The 21,229-nt window shown below is 50.7% G+C and overlaps 1 protein-coding gene across 6 annotated transcripts in view; it reads left to right on the top strand.

Moving 5' to 3' along the window:
* The window catches only part of Rgs10 (regulator of G protein signaling 10), a 39,481-nt gene extending 22,868 nt beyond the window's left edge, over nucleotides 1–16,613 (top strand). For 5 of the 6 annotated variants that reach the window (XM_085693165.2, XM_085693167.2, XM_087908390.1 and 2 more), the window contains 2 exons: nucleotides 4,967–5,110; nucleotides 16,181–16,613. In XM_085693165.2, coding sequence (XP_085549291.1) covers nucleotides 4,967–5,110; nucleotides 16,181–16,327 — 291 coding nt within the window. In that variant the 3' untranslated portion in view covers nucleotides 16,328–16,613. Of the gene's footprint in view, nucleotides 1–4,966; nucleotides 5,111–9,966; nucleotides 13,358–16,180 lie in introns of those variants that run through there. The other variant, XM_087908391.1, reaches the window with a different exon arrangement.
* The last annotated feature ends 4,616 nt before the right edge of the window (nucleotides 16,614–21,229 follow it).

Here is a 21,229-nt window from a genome sequence, read left to right on the forward strand (position 1 = left end):
TACGTATAAATTTGTGTCTGTGTTAGTATATGCCGTGTGTGTGTGTCTGTGTGTGTGTGTGATATGAATGCGGATGTACAGGTGCTTCAACACGTGTGGAAAGCAGAGGACAAGTTTTTGGGGAGTTATACACAAACACACTCTACTGCCACTTGGGAAAGATTAGGGTCTCTTAACTGCTCAAGGTTGGGGTTAGGTACTGAGGACACAGCGTTCTCATGGGCGCCTAGGCTTGTCCTTCCTACTGTGGTCCCCTCTGTGCCTGCGCCAATTGCTCTCCATTTCCTGAGCTAATTCTCCAAAAGTTTCCTGTGTCCACTCTGTGGGTCCTGGGACGCAAACCCAGGTCACCAGGCTTGGTGACAAGTGCCTTTACCTGCTGAGCTACCTCCCCAGTTCCCTTCCTGTGTTTATTTGCTATGTCTCTGCTCCATTCTCTTTATGAAACACATACGAATGAAGTTCATGCACAATAGTGTCCTGTTTTTATGTGTTCTCTCCTGAGTCTCCCCCCCCCCCCCGGTGAAGGAGCAGGAGGGAGAGGAGTGGGCTCGTGGGAGAAGTGTTCTGGAGTCAAGCATGCAGCAGACAGGGTGTGGGCCATATGAAGAGGTGTCACAGGGACTTGAAGTTCCACTGTCCTAGAGGAGAGACTAGAGCAGCGCCGGCCAGGAGGTGACTTCCCTTCTCATGGTGTCTCTGGAATTCCTTGCCCCTGTTGCCAGCGGTCGGGTGACTCATGCTTGGGAGACTGTTGGGCTGCATGGTGGAGCATGTAGTTACAGCCTGCAGGGCAGGACTCGAGTTTAGGGAGGGGCTAGGAGGGCACCAGACCTGGTAAAGAAGAAAGACAGAGTCTGAGGATCCTGAGAGAACCGGGCCCCTCTGGTGAGGGAGAAGGGTGAAGGAAGAAGGCAGGCAAGGCACACAGGACTGGAGCCAGAGAGGAGTCCAGAGGCCCCTGGAAGGTCTTAGCGACTGGAAGCTGTGAAGGTAGAGAGAGTAGATGGGGGGAGGGAGCGACCAGAGGATGCTTCTCTCTGAGATGCGTCTTGGAAATTGGTAGCGAGGAGGCTGTTTGCCACGGGGAAGTGATGTAAAAGCTTTTAGGGTGGCAGAACATCAGCGTGTGTCCTAAGTGGGCCAGGGGGTGGGGACGGACCACACTGTGCCCTCCTAAGTGCTGGGCAGCCCATTACTTTGCTGTTCTGAGCAGATGCGTGTCTGGGTCTGTGAGCGAAGTGAATTCGCTTCTCTTGAACCTGTCTTGGTCGGGAGCAGGAGTGGAGGGCTGACTTCTTACCCAGTGTTGCTGCAAACCAGGCATTATAGTACCTGAAGGCATGGCCCTGGCTTGTGTCTGGAAGGAGCTCACTTAGGTGCCAGAGACTGGCACATCTATTTCTTCCTATGGTGTGGGCGACGGCTGGACATGCCTGGGAGTGTCTTCACACAGACCTAGAACAGACTCCATCAAGAGACTGCTGTTCTTCTTCTTACCGCAGTTAGAACAGGGTTAACATGCCTCTGGAAAAACCACCAGAATAGCTCAAGTGACCAGTTCTTCTTTTCTGTTCAGTGTTCTCAGCCTGGACACCAGGCCTTCCCGTGACTGGCCTGTGGTCAGCAGTCCTGGGGCTTCTCTTTTCGGTCGTACTTCCTATCCTCGCCCAGAGAGACTCCACTGCTCACTCATTCCGCTGCACCGGCTGGGTCAGCACAGGGGCTCATCCTGTTCTCAGAGGCTGGGGAAGGGTGGCTGACGAGGGAGAGGGTTGGCTGAGGGCCAGGGTTTGGACATCTGCAGCCCTGGCACCTGCTTCCTCTCCCCTGGGCCACCTGCCCCCACATTGGCGTCTCAAGCTGCTCACTTGCGTGTCTCATTTTCAGAACCACTCAAGAAAGCCTGAATTCATGTGGGCCACGTGTGTGCATACACACATGACAGAGTGTTCGCGTATGTGTGGATGGATGTCTTGCGGTGGGGGGCGGGGCGGGGAGGCCCTGCACACAGGCCCTGCAGTTTGCTCGTCTGGCTGACTGAAATTCTACTTTCATGAAGTAACTAAAACAGGAAGTGGGTTTCCAAAAATGTTCCCTTCTGACAAAATGGCAGTGGTGGAAGAGGCTCGTGGCTCTGTGGAGAGACGTGAAGTTCCAAACTGCTGACTGCTCTGGACCTCGTCACAGTCCCCAGACCTATCCTAGGAATAGTCATATTTATCTTAAGAGACTCCTATGTCTTTGGCTTGACATTAATTAATTGTTCCTTTAGTCAAGAAAGAACAGGCGCAGGGCTTTGAGTGGTGACCCCACCTAGGCTGTTCCTGTAAGAGCAGGGGTCTAGTCAGGCCTCGGCCTCCTGGGGTCTAGTCTCTGCCATGAAATCGGCTCATTTTCTCTGCTGTCAAGCACTATTCATTGAAACCTTCCCAGGATTTTCCTAAGACCAGAAGTTTTCAGAGCCCGTTTTTCCCTTAGCCAAGCTCTGCAAGCATCCTTAGAGGCTGAGGGCCTCTCTGGGAGAAAAGTGTTTTCTTAGGGCCTCTGACCTCATCATCTCCTGCTCAAACCACAGCTGTGTTCACCGCGCGAAGGGCTTCTCCCCGTTGCCTCGCTCAGTGGGGTCAGATGGGGCCCGAGACCTGAGGCTGACACAGTAACTGTCTCTGCTACAGGGAGGCAGGTGCACACAATCTTCCTTTTCAAGAAAAGGAGCCTTGGGGGGAAGTTCTTGTGGAGGCTGCTGAGTCGTTGCCCTGCCTGGGGCAATTTGAAGACAGCATTTCTCCTAAAGTTAGCTCCTTCCATCAGGGAAGGTCACAGCCTGTCACGGTTCTCAGTGGCTCCTGCCATGGGGTATGTCACAGCCCCGGCACAGTTCTCAGAGCAATGAGAGTACACATGAGTGAATAGCTGGCACTGTCTCTGGGACACCTCCATGCTTTCCAGCAGGGCCGCACTAGGGACTTCCAGGCACACAGTGAGTGCCCTCTGCATTACTTACTCTTAATGCTTGGTTAATTGAAGGGAAGTACCCTCTTCCAGAAGACTGACAAGCCATGCACCTGGAGAGTTCAGTGAATCTCATGGGACCTGAGTGGGCTTGAAGTTTGGAATTAGACAGTTCTGATATCACCTGTGGCCCTGGTCTTCCCCAGGAAACCAGCATTAACAGGGAAAGAGACCAAGAGGTTAAGAGAAGGGAACAGGCCTAGTGTGTCCACAGTATAGCAGGCACTGGCCGTGATACATGCATGCACGTGTGTGTGGTTTCATGGGACTTCATTTGTCCTGGTTATTATTACACACTTAATAAAAACTTCATTTGAGTGTAGTCACAGTGCTGTGTAGATGCTGCTACTTGTGAGATCCAGATTCTCTCATCACAACAGAAAATCCTCGTGACTGTCATGCCTTTCTTACCAGTGGTCACAGTCTGGTCCAGGTGTTTCCAGGTTCGCGGGTAAGGAATTGAAATAAAGGTGCGGAGAGATTTTAAAGTAGCAAGGAAACTACTCAACAGAGAAGCCATAGTACAGCTCAGAAAGACATGCTCCATTAAGAGCTGCAGCAGAGACCAGATGTGGCGCCACACACACCTTTAACCCCAGCACCCAGGAGCAGAGGCAGGCGGATCTCTGTGAGTTTGATGTCATTCTAGTCTACAGAGTGAGTTCCAGGACAGCCAGGGCTACAGAGGGAGACTCTGTCTTTAAAAAGAAACAGAGAGAGCCGGGTAGTAGTGGCGTGCGCCTTTAACCCCAGCACTCAGGAGGCAGAGGCAGAGTTCAAAGTCAGCCTGGTCTACAAAGTGAGTTCCAGGACAGCCAGGACTGTTACATAGAGAAACCCCATCTCAAAAAATCAAACCAAAACAACAAGAGAGAGAGAGAGAGAGAGAGAGAGAGAGAGAGAGAGAGAGAGAGCAGGTCACATGAGTAAGAAGAGACTATTCAGGGCCTCAGGTTATTGAATGGGATTACTGTGATGGGTCTAGAGAAGGGAGGGCTGGTTACACTGGTTACTAAGGGCTATGCCTTGGATGGTTCTCTATTTTGATTGACATGTCTACGATACAATGTTTACTGTGCTTATCCCTTCCCATAATGCATCTGATCTGAACCATAAGCACACTCGGTTGTACATAGGCATAAGATGGTAGACAGGATTCTCCCTAAAGCTTCACTTAGAGGACTCAGTTTGTCCTTTTGTTCATCCACCCCTAACCAGTTCTGGACAGAATGGCCCCTGCAATGCACCTGGTTATGAGTGGGGACATGAATATGTTTGGTGGCTGTGTAGCCAGCGCAGGTGGGGGTCCTAGGTCAGTAGGTGCATTGTTAGGAAGTGGTTCCTGCGCATATAGTACACGCAGGTGACAGCCCTAGGCTGCCAAGGCATCGTTGGAAGAAGGATGTGTGCACACCGCAAACTGAGTGAAGGCCCAGGTGCTTGCCCTCTTCACAAGAAGTTCCCAATTCATCCTCCTGCGATCCCCCGGCAGCTACTAATCTGTTTCTGGGGGTCCGCACATCCTAGGTTTTCCCATGAACAGGATTATGCCGTTTGCAGCCTCTGTGTCTGCTTTCCTTCATGTAGCTCAGCCGTTCCAAGGTTCATTCAGGGTGGAACTCTGACTAGCGAGCGCTTCATTCCCCATCGAGGCCTATTAAGGTTTCCAAGAACTCTGAGTTTGCAATTCTCACGGGATAGGTCCGAGTCATGGTGGGGTCCCATGTTCAGTGTTTTTGAATGATCAGTCTGGCAGTTTTGTTTCAGGAGACTTGGCTGCACACGCATTAGTAGGTATGGGGTAGGCTGGGCTGCTGTAGGCCCTCTCAGGGAGCTGGGCTCTGGAGGCGGCAAGAGCTCCCAGCTGCAGCTCTTCCAGAGGGTGGAGCTGGCTTCAGGCCAGGAAAGGCTGTTCTGGTGGGTAACAGTCCAGTTCCTCTGTCTCCTCCAGATGCAGGAGAAGGCCAAGGAGATCTACATGACCTTCCTGTCCAACAAGGCTTCTTCACAAGTCAACGTGGAGGGGCAGTCTCGGCTCAGTGAAAAGATTCTGGAAGAACCACACCCTCTGATGTTCCAGAAGCTCCAGGACCAGGTAATGTGACCGACCGACCTCCTTGCCCGTGCCTTGCTCTGAAAAGCTGTCTATGTTCTCTCCAGGCCTGGGAGAATTCTTCAGGGAAATGCCACATTCCCTAGGAAGTACCTCATCCCACTACGCAGGCCAAGGTTCCCGAGCCCTGATTGGTGAAGGTTGGGGAACCCTGGGCTGTGGATCTGGACTGTGTTGTTCCTGTGCTGTGCGCTGTTTGAACCACTGGGGTTCTCAGACTTTCCCACCCAGATGGGATGAGGGACTGGATCTGCCTGAGGGACACAGGTTAAAGAAATGTGGCAGCCATTGAAGGAAGGGACAGTTAGGGAAGTCTCGAAAGAGCAGCGGGGAATCTGAGGCTGTTTTTGTACAAATGTCTGAATAATGTACAAATGCTGCTGGTGGCCCAGAGCTGGAAGTGGCCTCTTGGCCATAATGACAATGGGAAAATTTTGCATTATATTCATTCCACTTAGAACCCGAAGAGGTAAGTTTTAAAATGGACACATTAAAGAGGAAAACCGTAAGTTTTCTGGCAGAATTTCTTATGAGGAATATTCAGTAAATGTCACTAGACAAAAGGGATGCAACCTGAATTCAGACCTGGATTTATAAATGTGTCTGCACACATGTCTGCACTCTGCTGGGAAATGTGATATTCACACTGGGTCAGGGGTGTACTTCTGCCAGAAAGGCAGATTGAGGTTGAGGGACCCATGCTGAAGAAGTTACATGGAACAACTGTTGAAGATAGAGAGAGAAGAGTCCAGAAAGTAGCCGGGAACCTGGAACTGTTTGGGTTTTTTTTTGTTTTGTTTTTTGTTTTTTTTAAATACACAAGCACCATCCTCGCTGCCTGTCCAGAGGAGGCCACTCACATAGAGGCCCCCCAACATGAATAAACCAGTCACATGAAGGGTGTGTTAAAACTGATGGTGGGTCCCACTTCCAGGGTTAACTGTTCAGAAACTGTAGATCATGCATGGTGTGGGACCACCTCCCCATGTTCCCAGGGGAAGCTGCTTTGCAGCTCTGAGGCTGCACACCATGGAGACTTCTCTCTGTGTTGGCTGAGCTTTTGCTTTTCGAGAGGGACTTTTTGATCACCTGGTACACAGTGCCTAGAGCAGTATTTCTCAACCTGTGGGTCATGACCCCTTTGGGGGGCCACATATCCTGTGTATCAGATATTTACGTTATGATTCACGACACCAGCAAAATTACAGTTATGAAGTAGCAACGAAATAAATCTGTGGCTGGGGGTCACCACAACATGAGGAACTGGATTAAAGGGCCTCAGTGTTAGGAAGGCTGAGAACCACTGGTTTAGAGGATGTCCCAGCGCCCATGAGGCTTCATCTTTGCTCATCGTCTGATAGAAAACAAAACACCCGGCAGAAACGTAAGCAGAAGTGCTTTGAGAGCAGTTTCCACCTGACACAGTGGCAGGTGTAGATTCCACGCAAATTCCGAACCGGATTTGGGTGTTGAAGGATCTCTGCCTGGGTCTCTGGAGAGGCTGATTAAAGCCAATATGGACATAAATCTGGGAGAGAGAGGAAGACAGGGAAAGGCAGTTTTTGTGACTGTAGCCGCATGGGCACACCTGCCCGTCCTGGCCCTCAGGATCTGTTAAAAGGCTCTGCCAGGTGCTTTAAAATGCATCCAGTGTTGAGAGCTTGGCCAGCTACTAGGTTTTGGATTATCTGCGGCAACAGTGCCCACTCCCGCTGAGCCGGCCCAAGAGCTGTTGTCTCACTTGGCATGGATTCTCATCCGTTCTCCAAGTGTTCTCCTCATTTTGTTGACAACAGAAGCGAGGCTCAAGGAGTTGTAGTGGCTCATTAGTTAAAGTCACTCAGATAGTAGAAGTTACTAGAAGCTGATGTTCCATCCTCCTGCGTCTCAAAACCATGGCCGCTCTGCATCCCTCGTAGCCGCCACTGTCTTCCAGTTCAAGGGCAGCTTCTCCCTGCTTGGCAGAGGCCCAGGATACCCTCGGGACAGAGGGAGTGCAGAGATCACGAGAACACAGGCAGTTGCTTTGTGGGGCTCCAGAGACCAAGGTGGGAACGAGAGGAGAGAGGTTGGTGAGATTCTACACAGCGGCCTGCACATAGTGTCAAAGATCTCCACAAGACATCTGAACTAGAGCCACCTGCTGTGACCTGCGCCCAGCCCAGGCAGGTGTCTGCTGCGGCCCTGGCTGGTGCAGAGAGGAGACACGTGACAGAAAGGGTGGTTTTTTGTTTTGTTTTTTGTTTTTTCTTTCCTAAAGGACAGCATAGCTGTTGTTCTGAGACATAGTTTGGCCTCAGACTCAAACTTCATTCCTCTGCCACACAAATGCCAGGGTCACAGGTGGGTGTCTCCACACCTGGCTAAATGACAAAACTTTTAAAAATATTTTTTTTTAATCTACCCGATAGTAATAGGCACTTGGGAACTGAAATCTATTGGAGGCACACCCCCGCCCCCGCCCCCACCACGATTTCATCTGGAGATGGCCACTAAGCAACATTCCATCTGAGATGCCCGTCTTTCGTGTTCTATAAATAACACGTGCCACCACATTCGGTACCAGTGCGGTTCAAAGTCTGACTGTAAAGGAAGTGCTTTTATATCCTGTTGTGAAGCACAGTGAGAGAGAGAGAGAGAGAGAGAGAGAGAGAGAGAGAGAGAGAGTACTAGCTGTCCTAAGGTGTAGGTGGGTGGCTGAAAGAGTAGCCATCCCTTTCCTCAGTATTCCTGGAGACTGGTTACAGGAACCTTCCTGATACCCACACCCTGTGCCCAAGGTCTCCCTATCAAGCAGGGTTAGATGGTGTGTAAACCTAAACACATCTTCCCACATGGTTTAAATCCGATCCGACATGGTACCATGTCTGTAGTTACCTTCTATTTCTTAGGGAATCATGATGGGAGAGGAATGCTCGGCACACATTCAGCTGTTGTTTTCCTGTGGATGCCCAGCACTGCCTCCTTGTGCAGCATTTGCTGATTTCCTGGAGGTGGGGAGTGCTGGCGGCACCCATGTGCTTCATGTTGGGAGCCTCTGTCAGGGGCCTAGACACAAAGGGGCTCAGCATCACCTACACTCCCACAAAGCTCCTCTGAGGACCTTGATTTCTTAAATGAGGGATGTTAAGTTAGAGGGAAATGTGATGGAGACCCCAAGATTTTAAAATGTTTCTATTTATTTATTTATTTGTTTGTTTGTTTATTTTTGGTGTGTGTGTGTGTGCATTTGTGTATGTGTTGCATGTAGAAGCCAGAAATTAATATTGAGTGTCCTCAATTGATTCCCACCTTATTTTTTGAAAGAGTCTTTTTTATTGGCATGGAGCTCACAGATTAGACTAGACTGGCCAACCAGGAATAACCTGTCTTTGCTTTTCCAGTACTGGGATTACAGACAAGTATCACCCTGCCCAAGTTTTAGGTGGGTGTTGGGAGTCAGAACTAGGTCCTCATGCTTGTGCGCCCAGCACTTGGTTAACTGAGCCATCCCTGGTTCCAAGTTCAAGGTCTCAGCCTCAGTGGCAGCTTCAGCTTCACCAAGACCACCATGTGGCTAAGGTGGGCCTACCTGAATAGGTGGCCAACTTTTTGCTTTCAGCCACTGTTACCAGAAAAGCTTCAGGTGGTCAACCTCTCACAACGTGTCCTCATTCTGCTGCCCTCGGGGAAGATGGTGGTGCCACGTGACTTCCGTGGGAGCTGAAAGCTCAGCAAGCCATCCCAAGCTCAGATCAGATGGCCCTGAATCCCTACACCCTTACCAGAGCCTCTTAGGTCCTTTACCCAGGTCCTGCTAACCTACACCCAGGGAGCGGGCAGGCAATGATACTGAACGTTAACCACCGCACAGTGATGTGGGGCCAGGACACACGGGGGTCCATGTTCCCATACACCGTGGTATGGGCGGGCTTCCCTGTACTACAGGATGGTAACTTGATTGGTGAGCTAACGATGCTCACAAGACACCAAGCAGAAGAGCGCACTGTGCACGTCAGTGAGCATCTTAGTGGAGGCGAGAGAAGTGAAGGCTTAGCTCTTAATCTGAGAAAATCCCCTTTGGGATAAGGGGAGAGATGACTTCCGATGTAATTTATAAGTTTGGCTCATCCGTACGCCCAGTGGTGGCTGATGGGGAGAGGTGGAGGTTGTCCTGTGTGAAGCGGGAAGGAAGGTCACTTGGCTTCTTCTGTGACTGTGCTAAGAGCTATTTGTGATGCAAGGAAACCAGCTCCTGTCTGTCATCAAGGACCAAGATAAATGCTGAGAAGGAAACACAACAGTCGAGAAAGGGGCTTTGAGTGTCTGGGAGGGACTCCTGGGGGTCTCTTGGTCCCTGGAGAGGCCAGAGTCCTGAAAGGCAGCAAATGATCCTGGGGCTGTGGGTTAATCAGGGGATTTTGAAATTTAGCTTTTTTTTTTCCTTTTAATCAGGTAGGTTGGTTGCACTAAGACAGTTCGATCTTGAAGGCTGGCCTGCTTGGCCCTGATGCCCAGCCCTGGCTATCCTGCCTGTCCTGGTCTGGACTAGAGAGTACAGATGACATAGTACTGAGCCACCTCTGTCACTTAGAGGGTCCACTGTGGCCTTAGCTTCATAACCATGGACCAATTATTGGTCCTTGGTCTGGTGCCGGCTCTCCTCCCCATCTCTGTCTCAGGTCATCTCTTCCTGGATGCTGGACTCAGTCACGGCCATGACCAGCACATGGTAGATTGGCTCATGGTGTGATTCCCGTCCTATCTCAGACCCTACACAGGTTCTGTGTCTTAGTGTGGCTTCTGTGTCCCCACGTGTAAAATGGAGACTGTAGGCTAACGTGCTTCTCCTCCTCCAGAAGGAACTTGTACTGCTCCTGCCAACAGACCAGCCAGAATGTCCTCATCCTTGGGTAGCACCACTGTTTATTCGAGGGACAAACACAGCAACATGACCTCCGCAATGTGCCAGGTTCCTAGTCACAGCCTCAGCAGAAGAAGGAACCAAGTCTGGGCCCTTTGCTTCTCATCCTCTTCCTCCACGTCATTAGACAAGGGTAGACTGGTGTTGCGAAGGGCCTCCGGGCCTCCGGGGGTTCACCCCAGCTCCCCTGTTTCTCCACACAGAACCTTGGTCTGAGCTCCCCTGCATCACCATCGCCCCTCTTTCTGGGCTGTGGTTGGCGATCAGAGCCAGGATGTACGCCATCTCTGTAAGGGTAACTGTGGACATTCCCTCCCAAAGATCAGACCCAGCCCAGAAATGAGCAGTTTCCAGGGTGGCCATGGATTTTTGTTCCAACGGAGAGCAAAGGGGTTGCACATCTGTGTGGTCTTCAGCAGGGTGGGGCATGGAGGACTTTCAGACTGACCTTACAACTTTAAGATAAGAGACTCCTTGTCATGGCAGAAGTGCCATGAATTGTCACTGAACTTTGAATTTGAGTTTCACAGACTCCGGGAAAGGCTGAGTAGCCCACATATTTATGGGGTAGCATATTTTGCCCCATGCCAAGGGTCTTTCTGACTTGATTTCTGATCTTCTTGGGGTCCTGATCCCATCCTTGGCACATTTACATGCATGTGAACTAGAAGTGATATCCAGGTCATCAAAACCTTTCTGGTGGCCCAGTCATGCTTAGGGGCAGGGTCTGCCCTCTTCGGCTTGACACTAGGTTGCTGTCTGCCAGCTACCCTCAGACCTGCTGGGTGTACCCATTCCTTCCTTAGAAGAGGGAGAGGGACTTCAATCTCACAGGGTGGGCATATCAGTTCTGTAGGTACAAGAAGAGAGAGAGAGAGAGAGAGAGAGAGAGAGAGAGAGAGAGAGAGAGGAAGAAGAAGAAGAAGAAGAAGAAGAAGAAGAAGAAGAAGAAGAAGAAGAAGGGAGAGAGGGAGAAGAAGGGAGGGAGGGAGAAGAAGGGAAGAAGAGAGAGAGACAGAGAGAGAGAGAGAGGGAGGGAGGGAGAATGCTCTAGAACAACAAATCAGCAAAATCCCATTAGCAAACTTCATGTTACATTGAAAGATTTCATTTTTTCCTCCTTATGCGGTTTGAAGTGACCTGGGAAAGAGGGGGGTTAGTATTTCCTTTAACCCTTCTCATGCACTTGATTTTGAGGTGATCAAATATTTATCAGGTCAAAATACAGTGAATGGAGGCAGCAAATTAACCTGGAACCACCGCTCTGAGGCCGAGAGCTTCTGGCGGGTTCCTCCCCTAGAACAGCATGTTGGGAACTACAAGGGTGTTTTTGTTTTTTTCCCCTCCTTGAAACTCGATCCGGGACTTGAGGAGGCATGGGGGGCATCTGGGTGATGCAGGGACGCTGTGCTCGAAGGCAAGGGGCAGGGCACAGTTGTGCAGGCGCAGGATGTAGCAGGGAATCCCAGGCAATGGGGCTGAACAGTTTATAGCGCAGGCGTGCAGATGTGGGACCTGAAGACCAGAAAGCCTCTCGCTAAGCCACATCTGTCTCGGAAAATAAAAAATTCCCGCAGCAGCCCAGCTGCCTACTCACAGTTTCTGCCTTGCCCACTGGTGACAAATCACGCTTGGGCTGTGCTCGGAGGCCACTTCCGCCTCTTCCTTCCCCTGTCTGAGTTGTCTAGAATTCTGACCACATTGTTTAGGTCCGGGTCAGCTGTGCCGGTGGGGTCGGCTTTGCTTGTCAGAGTCCTGGCTTCATAGAACCAACTAGGTTCTAGGTTCTGGGGGCCAGCTCATCTCTGCTGGGGATGAGGTTCCCTAGCACCTTGGCCTTGAACTGCTGTCTTCAGGACCGTTTCCTAGTGTTGTACTAGCTGCCGATCTCATACGCTTTCAAACAGCAAAAGCTTCTTGCACAACTAGACTAGGAGCCTGGAACCATCTGTGGGCAGGGTCTGGGCTCCTGAGAAAGGTTCTAGAAGACGAACTTGCCTTCCCCTTCCAGCTTCTGATCAGTTGCTTGTCATCCTTGGAATCTGTAGGCTGTGGCCCTGTCACCCCTGTCTCTGTCACTCTTGTCAGATGGCTTCCTCCTTTCCTTCTACTCCTGTCCGACGCCTCGTGTTGGAATCCTCACTTACAGTCCTCCAGGATGTGACTCTATCTGGAGACAGGGTAGTTAAGTTAAATAAGGTCACACGGGTGGGCCCTGATCCGAAGCGACAAGTGTTTGGTTGTTTTAAGGTGTTATGCTTATGTGTGTGACAACATGCGTGTGGAGGTCAGAGGACAACTTTGAGGAGGTTCTCTCCTCCCACGTTTATGTGAATTCTGGAAATCAAACTCTGGTTATCAGACCCTCGTGGCAAGCCTGCTCACCTGCTGAGTCATCTTGCTGGCCCTTGATGGTATTCTCTTAAGGCATACGTGGGGGACAGCCATGTGACACACAGAGAGAGGCCCTGGAAGAAGTCGGCCTGCTGGTAGCTTGACCTCAGATTCTGGCCTCTGGAACTACAAGGGAAAGTGGTTCTGTTTTGCCAGACAGAGCTGAGCAGTCCTGCCAAGCCCTAACCCTAAGTCCTGTCTTCCTCCTCTGCGAGACACAGTCCCCAGGGCATTGTCATAGTTTTGGGGAGAAGGCTCTATTGGATGTCTGGAGTGTATGGCCACAGATCTCTCAGCCATGTTGGTCCTCACTTGACGGTCTGCTGAACACGCGGGGAAACATGCGAGGCTCCGTCAAGGCCGTTTGTCCTGTGATAGGCTGTGATCTGTAGCTTGCAAAGGATTTGGAGTCAACTTCCTCATGTTCTCTGTAGCTCACAAATGAGGGGCTCCATTATGGAAACTCTTGGGGCCCAACATTCTCATGCGCATGTGAGGGGGCCTTTGTCAGTAGCCGTGGGAAGCTGGCCCGTGGATTCCCTGCAGAGCCACAGAGCTGTGAACAACCAAGAAGGTGAAGTCTTCCTGGGCCTGCTGCCCACAGCTGCTTCCTAGTCCCGCCAGCACCCAGAGGTGATGAAAGTCAGACATCCGGAAACCACAGCCTAAGGACTTCAGGTCTGACTGGGCATTTCACACCTGCCCACTGCAGGGAATGGCCCTGTGCTCTTGTTAAATCATTTGTGGCATTGCCAGCAAGATGACTCAGCAGGTAAGAGCATTTGTCCACAAATGTAAGTTTGCTACTTGGATCCTGTGGTAGAAGAAGAGAACCAATCCCTAAAAGCTGAGTCCTCTGACTTACGTCCGTGTGCGCCGTGCCCACATTCCTCCTCCCCAACCCACAATAATAAAATAAATCCCCTCAAAAAGAGTTATTTTATTATTTTACGTCTATGTATATTTTACCTGCATTTATGTCTAGGCACCACGTGCATGCCCGGTGTCCTGGTGTCCTGAGAAGTCAGAAAAGGGCATCAGATCCCCCGGGACTGGAGTTACAGAGTTACAGGGAATGGAGTAATTCCATTGTGAGTTACTATGTGGGTGCTGGGAATCGAATGTGGGTCCTCTGCAAGAGCAACAAGTGTTCTTAATTGCTAAGCCTCCTCTCCCAGAGCTGAGTGAGCAGAGGAATGCAGAGCCTCTGAGGCTCTTGGGTACTATCCCCAAGTGAAGCAGCCTTCCGGATTCGGCCTCTCACCTCCGCACACCCTGGGTGCCTCTAACACACCCCTTTCTCTTCTCTCTGAAGTGTGAGCTTCAGAGTCACAGACGGCAAACAGGATACTCCTCTCCCAGCCACAGAGACTTCAGAGGAGAGGCCCTACCCCTGCTGCCGGTGCTGGCTGGGTTTGCTAGGGACCTGGGGGAAGTGACGGGGCGGGGGGGGGGTATAGGACTGCATGCCCCGAAAGGCCTTCACAGAGCTGGTTCCCTCAGGCACACTTGGAACGTCTGTTCTGGACTCAGAGGCAGGCGGGCACCTGTTAGATCCTCTGGGGGATCCATGTACCTGAAGGGCAGAAGGATGCCCAGTGGTGAAGGGCTTTGATATCTGCTTAGCACGTTTGTGGGAAACCTAGAGAGGAGAATGAGGTTTCTTATCCCCAGCCGCCTCCCTCTGCTGTTGGTTATTTTCTTGATTTCTGGGGTGTTATATTTTCATAAAAAGTGATGTATCCAAACCTTAGCTAGTTATGCTCACTTCAAAATTACAAAATTGGCACAAAATAGGTAAACCACTGCAGAGCTTGGGTAGGAATGGAATGGTCAAGGGGTATGGCGGGCACGGGGTGGACACTATGAGCAGCGCAATGTGCCCAAAGGTTCCTGGGTGTGGACTCTGCAAAATGGGTGATTTGGTTCTCACGCAGCCCTGCTGAGAACATGAAGGTGAAAGACAAAATGTTCCCATCCCTTCCCTGGGCACCTCCCGCCTTCCAAGCGGCTGTCCCGAGGCCTCAACCCCTGCGTGTGTTGGGAGAAGGCAGGTCTAAAAGACATCAGGCTTTTACTACCCACTTGGCAACCCTGCCTGGTAGTGAGTGGCATTCTGGAACTTTCCATTCAGTCAAGTCTGAGCTTCTGTGCAGGAAAGCACCTTGGTGTGCCTTATGGCTCTTTAATCTGAAGGTAAGAGCCAGTCACACACACACACACACACACACACACACACACACACACACACACACACAGAGAGAGAGAGAGAGAGAGGGTCACAGAGTCACAGAGCCTCTCTCTCTCTCTCTCTCTCTCACACACACACACACACACACACAGAGAGAGAGAGAGAGAGAGGGTCACAGAGTCACAGAGCCTCTCTCTCTGTCTCTCTCTCACACACACACACAAACACGCACACGCACACACACACACACAGAGAAAGAGAGAGAGGGAGAAAGAGAGAGGAAGAGAGAGGGAAAATGTCTTGAAAAGATGAGTCTACACCAGCAGGAAAATGTTTCCTTCCTTCCTTTCCCCCTCATGTTACAGGGCGAGGGGAGGTGAACAGGAGCGGATCTGGGATCCAGGGAGTGTGGCCCAGAGACAGGGGGCTTCTGTGTGGGGACAGCCTCCACACAGTGCATGTGTGATGCCAGTAGGCGCCGCTCCGTCTAGTCCCAAGGACTCAGAACCCCTGCATTCCAGAGGCTGCAGCCTGCCTGGTTGACAGGGGTCTGCTCTGCTGCTGGTTTCTGTGTTCTTTGCAACTGAGACCTAGTCCTGCAGCCTCTCCTCATGGAGACTGTGCGAGCACTCCGTCCCCTCCATGAGATATGCTCCCTTTGTCTTGGGATGGTACTAGGTTTGAGCTCTCCAACACCAAACTTACTGGGTCCTAATATGAGGCTTCAAAAAGAGTTTTTGTCTTTCAGACACGTCTCATGTAGCTCAGGCTGAATCCCACTCACTATGTAGCCGAGACTGAGCTCGACCTCCTGAGTGGTGGCCTGTGCCACCATTCATACAAGTGACGATTCTTAAAGGGCCATTTGAGGCAAAGGTGTGACTCAGGCTGTGTGCATCTGTACTTCCATGGAAAATAAAGATGTATTTGTGCATGTGATTCTCTGGAGCCCATTGAGACTGTTTTATGATGACCAAAAGTGTCCAGGGTGTTTGCCTTGTCCAGCACAGCCCTACCCTAGTGTTCTTGTTGTTATTATTATTAGTGTGTGTATGTGTAATGTGTGTGTCAGTGTGGGCATGTGCATGCCATCGGCATGTGTGTGGAGGTCAGAGGACAACTTTTGGAAGTCAGTTCTCTCTCCACTGTGGTCTTAGGGATGGAAGTGGTCAAGGTCATCAGACTTGTATGGCAAGTACTTTTACTTACTGAGCGATTTCATGGGGCCTATACTAGCATGTGTGTGTGCACTTGTGGGTGTGTCTGTGTGTATGTGTGTGTATGTGTGTCGTGTCTGTGTGTATATTGTGTGTCTGTGTGTGTATATGTGTGTGTCTCTGTGTGTGTGTCATGTCTGTGTGTCTGTGTGTGTATGTGCATGTGTGTATGCATCTCTGTGTATATGTGTGTGTCTGTGTCTCTCTGTGTGTATGTGCGTGTGTGTATGTGTGTGCTCACACGCATGCTTGAGGGTGTTACTCTTTGGCCTGTGGTAGGTGTTTGACATGGTGATTCATGGTCTGAGTTTGTGGTGGCCCTCAGACTCTTTCTCTTTCCTCTTTAGATCTTCAATCTCATGAAGTATGACAGTTACAGCCGCTTCTTGAAGTCTGACTTGTTTTTGAAACACAAGAGGACAGAGGAAGAGGAAGAAGATCCTTCCGATGCTCAAACCGCAGCTAAACGAGCTTCCAGAATTTACAACACATGAGCCCCCGAGAGCCAGAGAAGCAGAGGGATGGACTCTTGGAACTGTGCAGGGTTGTCATCGCTTGTCGCGTCTGAGGACTGAAGTGTGCCAGACCGTCCCATGGGATATGTGTATTTTATTACATGTTTGACCAGTAACTTTTGCATGATGACTAATCTTCCATTAAAAACAAAGTAGCTTTGAAGTTTCAGTCACAAAACAAATGAGATTCCGCCAACACTGGACACTCAGAGCATTTTAATCCTAATTAAATTTCCTGTGAGGCCACAGGTGAAGCCTTTCGCTACTTCCACTTTGTGAGCCTTCGTCCTGCCTCTCTGGCCTGGGTTGTGTGTCTTCACAGACTCTCTTGGCAAACACAGCAGTGGTGGGGTTAAATAGTTCCTGAGAGAAGTTCAGAGATGTCTAAAGCAAATCTCCGATAGCTGCTAAAGATTGACAGGAGTTGAGAGACAGCATTGGCCAAGGGCCGTTATTTTCTCATATGGGGTCCCTTGATCCATGACATTTCACACAACACACATTTAAAGTTCACTTTCACAGAAACACAATCTCGGCCAAGGAAACAAACAAAAAAGAAATTGTTCAGAGGTGATGGCTGCTCCTGGTGGTGTCCAGTGGGCCCCCAGCCCAAGGTGTGCTGACCTGGGTTGATGGGATGCTTCCCCTTTCCGTTTGACTACCGAGAGACAGATCAATCCTGTACCTTCTTCTCAAAATGCCTTTCTGCATTTGTGAACTCTGGCTTGAAATTCCCATGAGGGGAAAGAAGTGCTGTTTGCATATGTCCAAGTCCAAGGCCAGCCTGGTCTACAGCCTGGCTGCAGCTGGGTAGAGAGGCTGGGAATGACCAGGTACCCCTCTTTTACAGTGGAGCCCATCAGGGTCCCGGATCAGTCTCAGCTTCCTTCGCTAGTGTCCACACCTCCTGCAGGGCTCAACAGTGTTGCTAGACTGTCTCCAGCATGTTTGCTAGCACTCATTCGTACCCACAAAACAATGAGCCCCTGCTGCCATGGACCTTCCGGACTCAGGCTATATCATTTGCAAAATCCCCTGCCATTGAGGTGATTGTGCAACTTACTGCTTAAACCAGGACACTTGAGAGGCAATGTGAGGTACATTTTAAAATATGATGGACAGGCATGTTGTAATCCCAGCTCTTGAAAGGCAGAGGTAGGTGGATCTTGATGAGTTCAAGGTCAGCCTGATCTACATATAAAGTTCAGGTCAGCCAGGGATACATAGTGAGAACTTGTCTCACGAGACAGTCAAGAGCTAGAGAGATGGTTCAGTGGTTAAGAGCCCGGTGGCTCTCCCAAAACACCTGGGGTCAGTTCCTTACATCTGCATGGTAGCATTTGAACTATTTATAACTCCAGTTGCAAGGGATCCAGTGCCCTCTTCTGGCCTCTGTGGGAACTGCAAGCGCATGGTGCACATATATCCATGCAGGCAAAACACTCATACACATAAAATAAAATCTTAAATAAAAATAAAAATATTCAAAAAATACAAACTCAAAAAGAATTATAGTGTCCTGACATCTCTGATAAAGCACGAACAGTGATTCCCTGATGATGACCTTCTGATGACCTTGCTCTATCTGGACTCCCTAGTCTACTGGCTGCTTCCTGTCATTTCCTCTTGGTCTTGGAGAACGAGTGGCCCCGTCGAAGAAAGAGCAACCACTGAGTATCTGCTGACAACTACGAACCCAGGACATTGCACACCCCTCAGGCACACGTCTCCAATGTATCTTCTCTCTGCCATGACAATGAGAATGACCCTAAGCGTCCTGCTACCAAAGCCACATTGTCACTGTGAGCAGAGTGGATCAGCACATTCTAAAGAGTAAAGGTTAACAATGCAGGTTCTCCAATCCACCTTTGCTTGGTTGGTCAGAGGGATGGGGGGGATCAAGGGTATGCAGGGATCAGGGCTATGCAGGAGATCATGGGTATGCAGGGGATCAGGAGTGTGCAGGGATCAGGGTATGCAGGGGTCAGGATATGCAAGGATCAGGGGTATTTGGGGATCAGGGGTGTGCAGGAATCAGGGCTATGCAGGAATCAGGGCATACAAGGATCAGGGGGATGCAGGAGATGTGGGGGACCCTCTATATCACCGTGGATGCAAGAGGCCAGACTAGCAACTCTCAGAAAACCCACCAAGTGCAGAGACCAGAGTAGCTGGAGGCCTCCCTCTGACTTTTCATCTTATACCACTGGGTTCAGAGGCTATGTTAGAAGAAACTAAATAGAATAAAGGCACAACCAAAGAGAGCTCGTAAACTGTCCATACAATGAAAAGTGCCCTCTCTCGTTCCCTCTCTCTTTACTTCTTGACTACCAGAATCTTAGGTATTTGTAGAATCTGGTACCTAGAGAAGCAGTTGCAATGAGATTAAAATGTAGAAAATCCATGCAGCCAAATAAATGCTTCTCTCCAGCCCCCCACTTTTATCCTTGTGTCTGTCTAGTCCATACACCTACCAACCCACTTGCCCATCACCCATGCATCCATCAGACATCCACCCACCCACCCATCCCCCACCCATCCATCCTTCCAACATCCACATACTCACCTGCCAATCACCCATCCACCCACCCTCCATCCATCCATTCAGCATCCTTCTACTCACCCGCCCATCACTCATCCACCCATCGTGGTCCATTCATTCACCCACGGATTAGTACCTAAGCTAATTCTGCCATGTTTTGAGGATTACTAGACACCAGGACTGAAGTGTGTGTGGGGGGGAGGAAACAGAAGAATAAACAACTGTGACAAGTCACATACCATCAAAATCTATAGACGTAGTTTTATTATTATTAAGGTCTAGCGAGGCTAACAAGCCAGGAGACAGTTCCTATTTTAGAGATTTGGTTGCTCTCAGTTCCTAAGAGGAGGTTATGCAGTCAGGCAGGGCCATGTGGGGCTGGTTGCTCAAGGGTGCTGACGGGAGGCAGAACAAAGGGTGGCGTGGAGTGGGCCTGTCTTGTCATTTCCTGGGAAGGCGATCAAGGCCAGGATGTTTGGGATTGGCCAGTATGCATATTTCTGCTGGGCTCCTGGATATGGCTGTCCCCTGGTATCTTGTACCTGGCTGTGGGGCGGTAGGGGTAGGTGGACCATGGCCCAGCATGGAAGAGCCTGAGAAAAGTATAGTCTAGCTGGTGTGCTCTACCGTGGCTGCTCTGTGTATGAAGGGATACAGTCCAGTGGCTTACGGCTTAGAACTTGGCTAGCTCTGGGGGGAACATCCTCTCCAGTGTCAGCAAGGTCCCAGATGTCATGGCAGCAGGATAAAAAGAAATGCTCCGTCCAGTGGTCTCCAGGGACCTCAGCACTCAGCCTGCAGGCCACGGGTGCATTTTGCTGTCTTTGCCCGGGCATCTGTTTAAAATCTCGCTCGCCGATGCCTCGGGCAGATAATGGCATCAGCTCCTGTAGCCCACAGGCTCTCTCTCCCATTGCTGTTGCCCTGTCTCAGGCCACTCACTGGCCTCTGTTACCAACTCGTTCCCAGTGTGCACCCTCATCTCCATTTCCCACCTGCAGAGAGTACAGCCCAGGCGACCTTTTTCTCTGACTTTATGGTCACTCATTCCTCTTCCCTATGCACGCCCCTGCCCTGCCTGGCTTTCTGAGAGTAAGCCACGGTGCTTTTCTCCCTGGGGGTCTGCCTTCTCCCTGCACCGTCTGCCGTCTGCCTTCTTTTCATTGTTAAAATTATGCTCTGTGTGTGTGCCCGCACGCATGAACGCGTGTGCGTGCGTGCGTGTGTGTGCGTGTGCGTGTGTGTGTGTGTATAGGTCAGAGGACAATTTGCAAGAGTTGGTTCCCACCTCCCACCACCTGGGTCCAGGGATTGAGCGCAGGTGGTCAGGCATGACAGCGAGTACCCTGTCTGTGGAGCCATCTCACACCCCTGCTGTGCCTTCTCCATGGGGGACTCCTCTCTAGAGGCCACAGGAACCACTGGGGCTCCTTCTCTTAGCCTCCTACCCAAAGAGATTTGGGGTGAAGTCACCAGATCGAATGGTACAAACAAAGGCACACTTGTGAGAGGGGGATCTGAGGCTGGAGCCACACGTCTTCCGACCCAGCTCCCCTTTGGACAGAACTTTGCAAGGCCCCGCTGGCCTGGCGTGAATGCTGGCCTTTAAGCAAGCACGCTCATTTCTCACCCAGCAGGTATTAAATGAGCACCAACTGCATATATCCTGGGCTGTGGGCCCTCTGTTGGGGAGTGGCTGCAATGACAATCAATGGCCTAGAGAAAGTGCTGCAGGAATCCTGTCTTTGGGGAAGCAGCTGGGTAGGCGGTGATGGGGTGGTCCCAAAGACGGATGGATGAACACTACTGGCCGATGCGCTCAGCCCTGAGGCTCACAGGCTAGGTTGTACTGGGGGTGCTAGTCTGAGACAGCAGACAGGCAATGGTGGGTGAGCTCTGTTCTTCTGGGGGGTGAGCTTTCATTTCTGCCTCGGAGGAGAAGAGCTGGGCCTGAGCTAAGCTTCTTCCGATGGCCATGGTGACTGGGACACGGACATGCATTGTGTCATGTGTCACAGAGTTAGAAGCTGATTAATTGGCAGCCAGCACCCAGGCCCCAGCTCTGCCTCGGGGAGGACTCTTTGTTTATAAGCTCTGCAAACTATCCGGCGAGCGCAGTCCGGATTCACATCCGCTACTGTTTACTTTCATTTTGCCTGTGGTTGCTCATTTGTTTAAGTGCGCCATGGTCTTGTCCCATTAGCTTTCAGGGATTCTGTTTTCAGTTGTCTTTCTCCACAAGGTTGGCTTAGTGCAAGACGGTGAGAGCGATAAAGAGGCCAACGACTTGCAAGGGCGCGAGGAAACTTTACCGCTGAAATCAGCGCTAACCCTTGAGC

The sequence above is a fragment of the Myodes glareolus genome, chromosome 7 (assembly GCF_982192425.1).
Source record: "Myodes glareolus chromosome 7, mMyoGla1.1, whole genome shotgun sequence".
Taxonomy (NCBI): domain Eukaryota; kingdom Metazoa; phylum Chordata; class Mammalia; order Rodentia; family Cricetidae; genus Myodes; species Myodes glareolus.